Genomic DNA, 5,795 nt, shown 5'->3' with positions numbered 1-5,795 from the left:
GTTGTACAATGCCTGGGTTGGCGTCAATCAGGACGATCCACGGGACAAAAACCCCTGCGGACAGGGGCGATCAAGAGCCGAAGCTTTATGTAATAACTCACTTCGAGTGTTGACCACTAGCGAATGGTGTTGGCTTTCGTGGTGGCCGTTAAATGGTATTGGATCATCGACGCGACGCGGTCTCTCGGTCAATAAGCTGCCCGCATGAGTAAACAGGAATCGGCCGAACCGAGTTGGGCAAGAGGTGAGCAAGAAAGTGTTTCAAGTGCTGTGAACGTAATCATTTTTTGGAGTTAGTAAACGTGTGATAAGCGAGTTCGCGTTGGGTTTAGTATGAAAGCCATTTTTTACAACTATCTCCCGCTGTAGTGGGTCCACTAAAATTCCAGATACTGATGCCTCTTCAGATGCAAGGCTTAGCTCGATGGTTATATAGCAACTTGCGGCATCAGATGACACATTCCACACTCCGTTACGTGGTCGCCTACCGTCCACCGGCCGCAAAGTACAAAGTCCACCGAGTGATGCTGGCCATCAATGGCTGGACGGCAGTTTTATTGTTAGCCGTCGTCGGTTCGGGCACAACAGAAAGACACACTTTTACTATCTCGACAAACGTGTTGCGTGCGGCCACAAGCTGGTTCCAGTCTCTCCAGCAGAAGCTCTGTGCTCATCGAACCTTGTTTCAAGGTTCAGCAAGGTTGATCTGTCGGAGTGTTGGCGGTGATAAATGTTGAGAAATTAATTTTAAAATCTTCGATGACCAAAGCCCATGATGGCCGGCTCGATAACGAATTCGGCTAGGGTCGTTCACCTTACGCGAACAGGATCCGGCCCCACTGATCGACGAGACGATTCGTCAGATTCTTCATTAAAATTTCAAATTTTTCTTTTCATATCGCACCGCATAGTGGTTGTGCTGCAAGCAACATTCTGCGACAAAGCCCCATCACAAAGGTGGCAAAAGATCGTACGATCGTCGTGGTCCAAAAAAAAAGAAATAAGATAGCGCCTGAACAATGCGTCGCCATCGTGGAAAAACCTGTTCCTTCTCCGTCATCACTGAACCTGGGTCGATCTTCGCTGGTCTTGTGCCCGATTCGTTCGTTACGTTATCGCACGATAACCGATCATGGATTGTGTGCGTGGCTTCCTCTGTTGCTTTCGAAGCAATATTGTTGGCGGAACTGTGGCACCGGAATCTGACCTCCAAACGCGGAATTTCTTTCATCGTAAACAGTAAACAAACAGAACAGGGAGTACTTTCCACCATACTTTCCTTGGTCTTTATATTGTTTAATGATAAAAAAAAACAAACAAATTACACTAACACTATCAAAAGACACCGGAAAGGGGGACAGAGACGTGTGAGGTGGAAAAAGGAGTTTAAAAAAAAGAAAAACCTAGCAACAGACATGGATTCGCTAAGAAATCGTTACACGAATTCGCTCCAATACGACGATCGATCCCATCTGCCATCATCCGCCTCCTAAACCTACTGACCGTAATACCGTACCACTAACTGAGCCTCTCAGTTTCATCGAAACAACAAAGTTCTTTCCTCACCGCAGGCGCTTGGACACTCACCAGGCATTTAAATAAAATGGGCGAAACAAATGGGTTATGAAAAGCAAAACAAGTGGATTGGGAACGGTTGGTGGTTCCGGTTGTCGCGTCGCGATCGTCGTCGTTCTACGAAGACGGTTGTTCCGGTGGGACACGCTCGTACGTTCGCCGGTGCATCGAGTCCACCGCCTTTAGGTAGTAGGTACCCGGAAAGAGGACATCCACCGAACCGGTCGGCTCGTACGGTGCAGCGTGGTTGTTCTTTTCTCGCACCTCCATCAGCCGGGTGAACTCGGCCGGAGCGACCTTCACCCGTCGGTCGAGTAGCGGTTGGACGTAGTTCAGGTGTCGCTTAAACTCCGCCAATCGCCCCGGGTCGTTGGTGACGCTGAGCGAGTACATCGAGGAGGCCAACCCAGAACCGTACGAAAACACGCCGATCCGCTTGCCGAGCAGCTCGTCCACCTCGGAGCCGATCAGCAGGGAAACGAGACAGCTGTACACGGACGGTGTGTACATGTTGCCGACTTGGCTGGCCAGATGCAGCGAGCGCTGCGTTTTCGCCGCAAACACGCCGGCATACTGCGTCATGAACGCTTTCTCCACGTCCCGATCGAAGTACGTGTTCTCGAGCCGCACGCTGTCGAACTGCTGGCCCAGCCCAGGAAAGCGGGCCGCCCGCTGATCGGGCGTTGCGAGCACGAAATCGTTCAACCCGATGCGGGCCAGCGATTTCTGCACCAGCTTGCAGTACGGACTGTGGAAGATGAGCGCATCGAAGGTGTCGAGCGTGACGGGGCCGGTTCCGGGCTCCGGGTGCCGTTCGGCGAACTTTTTCCGGTACAGCTGGTAGCACGCATCAAGGGCACTTAGGTAGCACTGGATCGAGAGCTTCCCGTCCACCACGGGATACTCTGAGCTGAGGTCGGGTTTGTAGAAGTCGTACGCGTGCTTCATGTACGTCGCCCGCAGGCCACGATCGAAGCAGAGCGGCGCGTCCGGACCGACGAGCATGGCGACGGCTCCGGCTCCTCCCGTCGGTCGGGCCGATCCTTGCGCATACACCGCGATATCCCCGCAGACGACGAGTGCCAAGCGACCGTCCCAGCTGGACGACTCGATCCAGTTGATGGCGTTCAATAGGGCCGCCGTCCCTCCGTAGCAGGCGTTCGTCGTGTCAATACCCTCGAGATCGGTCACACCTTCCGGCTCGAACAGTTGCATCAGCACCGACTTGACGCTCTTTGACTTGTCTACGATCGTCTCCGTGCCGACCTCGAGCCGCCCAATCCGGTTCACGGGGATCTGGTAGCGATCGAGCAGATTACGCACCACGGTCAGGCAGAGCGAGTTAATGTCCTCGCGGTCCGAGCAGAAGCCCATCCGCTGCTGGCCCAACCCGATCGTGTATTTCCCGGCTGACGCACCATCGAACGCCTCCAGTTCCGTCTGATCGACGAACTGTGATGGGAAGACGATCTCTAGCCCCACGATCCCGACTCGCTCCGGCCACTTGCTTTGGCTCGCGTTACTGCTACCCATTGTTCCTTCGTTGTGTCGCGCCCGCGCTCTCTATCTTTCGCTTTAGTCACTCACAAGGAAACTTTCTCCACGGCCCCACAGACGTTGCGCAAAGCGGGAGCAAAACTTTCTTTTACTTCACAAACACGCACACAAACGCACAGCCAGGCACAGCTCACGATCGCGTTCACCAACTTTCTTCTCGCGTGATCAAAGATGCTTTCACGATCACAGCCTTCTGGGAAAACCCTGTTCGGCGGGGCTTAGTGGGTCAGCGGCCGGTGGAGGTGCAGGGGAAAATCGGCCACTCGGATGCGTCCGGCCACGTTACATAACCCACGTGTGCGAGTGGGTCAAGGGATAAGTTCCGCCTTGGTTCCTTTGGTTACGTGGTCGCAGGAGGCGCGTACCCGAGTGCTGAACTCGCGCGATTAGCCCGAATCCGAAGGGATTATGTCACCGATATCGAAATCGAAGGCGGCGATGTCGATGTCTGTCACAGCAAACACGGGGCTTCCAGAGATGTGCGATACTAGGCCAACCGATGGTGAGCTACTACCCAATAACGGGTTTACACGTTGTCCAGTCCTGCGGACGGTTTCTTCGGTTCCGTCCTATTGGGGCTGTGTCCGGCGCGAGACTAACTGGCACAGTTGGCGATCCCATCCGCCGTACCGCGAAGAGCGATGCGGGAAGAAAACAAGTTTGCACCGCCAGCCGCCAACCCACCGCTGACGACGGGGTTTACGTTCGGCGCGACCACCGAAGATCGCGCGGATGATTCCGCCGATGCGCTCCGGTTCCTGTCCGTTTGTTGGTTCTTCGGGCCGCAGCAAATCGAAGGTTGCCGCTGATCACCGTCCGCCGGTATCCTTCGCCTTCCTGGCCACCTTGTCGACCGGACTGGTGCGTTTTCCTGGGAATGCCGGCTGGTCGCGGAGTTTACGGTGCGGTCGTGTCCGTGACTGTCAAAATCTTCCGACTTCAATCCCTTTTTTGCATCATCCACATTCCACTGCGCCTCCCGGGGGGCGGTGCGAATCGCGTCATCTCTTTCGTTCCCTCGCCTGCTGACAGCTCCAAAATGTGTCGATTCATGAATGGCGGTAATGGAAAACGCGAACATTCGTTTTCGGCAACGCCTTTGGCCATCGTGCTTAAATGTTGAGCGATTCGCACGAGTTAACGGGAAACAAAAACGGTTCTTCCAACCACACACGCTGCTGTGGTGGGAAATTAAACACATTTTAATTGACGAAACTCCGCACGAAGATATTGTTTACGTTTGTTGATGACCTGAGAAACAGCGAAACGTCATCGGTGACATGTGGCTCGGCGCGACCTCTGGTGGAAATTCGTGCAACGTGCGGTGGCAAGGAATTTTTTTTGAAATATTGAATAACGGTTCGTTACGAAATAAAAAAGCCTGTCCCATTCCAAATACATAATATTTAGTTGAACAACTCTAATTTCTGGTACTTCAAGCTCTTCGTTTTACAATATGACTCTTTGCTCATTTGATTATATAAACAAAATATATCATATTTATTACATTCAAATGAAAAATTCTATTTTATTCAAAGTATGTGCCATTGCTAGATATATGCATTTCTTCTATCTCTCTGCTAAATCACGAATTTCCAGACGAAAGAATTCTTCGTCTTTCGAAACAAACCAATTCCCCATCAAATTTCTTCTTTCTCGTAGCTCAGCCAAAACGTGTCCCATCGCTGAAAATGAGCGATATCCCGAAAGAGCCAATTCTGGTGAATACAGCGCGGAGGATAGCAGCTCCTAGACAAGTGCTTTGATTGTATCCTGAACCAGTTTTGCTTCCTGTGTCATGGAAGTGCAGAGGTCATTGAGCCGCACCTGGCGCCTCCATGAACCAGAAAACATGGTCGTTTTTCGATCAATGCATGATTCAATTTGATCATTGGTTTCACCAGGTTTTAGGAGCTTGTGACGCATTGCTCTTTGATAACATTCACATTGGAAAGTCTAAACAGGTGATGCAGAAAGTAATAATTTATGTAGTATCCAGAACTGGTTCAAACATATTGTGAGCTAATTGAATGAATGTATTTTAGAGTCCCCAGCTGTGCGCGACGTCTCTCGCACGTTCGATCTAACGACCGCCTCGCTTCCCGGTCCATTTCCGGTCTGCCCCTGCAGGGGGACCTTCATCAAATTACGATAAAAATGACAGACGCGCCCATTTACCCGTATGATAAGGTGTGTGCGTGCGTGCCATAAAAGTAAATCACATTACTTCCGGTGCGGGCCAACATTATGTCTCTGCCTTTATCTCAATATTCTCGATGTTAAACACGGCCCATAATCTTGGTCTGTAGTTTATTTTTTTTCCTCTTTCTCTCCCCTGACGTCACCACCCACCCTCGGGGGGGCCACCCTGAACCTTGCACTCCCTGGTTAGGTTCAAAGGACCAGTCAAAACATAAACACGCACATGCGCACGGGGCCGGCCGGTGAAAGCACGTGTGAAATGTTGCTACCGCCACTGGCCACTTGTGGCGACGTGCAGGAGCTGTTGATTCGGCGGCATTCATCCGAATCCGCTTTCGGGCGGAAAGCGGAAACAAACCGGCCGACGATCCGATGCAACGTTGCATGAACGCAACGAGACCGGCGTGACACAGTGTGGAGCTCAACAAAAACTCCTCCGCCAATGTTGGCCAGCATTCAGT

At 51.9% G+C, this 5,795-nt stretch overlaps 1 protein-coding gene across 1 annotated transcript; it reads right to left on the bottom strand.

Moving 5' to 3' along the window:
• Nucleotides 1-1,273: 1,273 nt before the first annotated feature.
• LOC131205234 (hydroxymethylglutaryl-CoA synthase 1) lies at nucleotides 1,274-3,673 on the bottom strand. Its single transcript, XM_058197250.1, has one exon. It carries the CDS (start codon nucleotides 3,106-3,108, stop codon nucleotides 1,693-1,695), a length of 1,416 nt encoding a protein of 471 aa, XP_058053233.1. The 5' UTR covers nucleotides 3,109-3,673; the 3' UTR covers nucleotides 1,274-1,692.
• Between the last annotated feature and the right edge of the window lie 2,122 nt (nucleotides 3,674-5,795).

The sequence above is a fragment of the Anopheles bellator genome, chromosome 1 (genome assembly GCF_943735745.2).
Source record: "Anopheles bellator chromosome 1, idAnoBellAS_SP24_06.2, whole genome shotgun sequence".
Taxonomy (NCBI): domain Eukaryota; kingdom Metazoa; phylum Arthropoda; class Insecta; order Diptera; family Culicidae; genus Anopheles; species Anopheles bellator.
The sequence above is the reverse complement of the archived record's forward strand: the minus strand, read 5'-3'. Positions and strand labels throughout refer to the sequence as shown.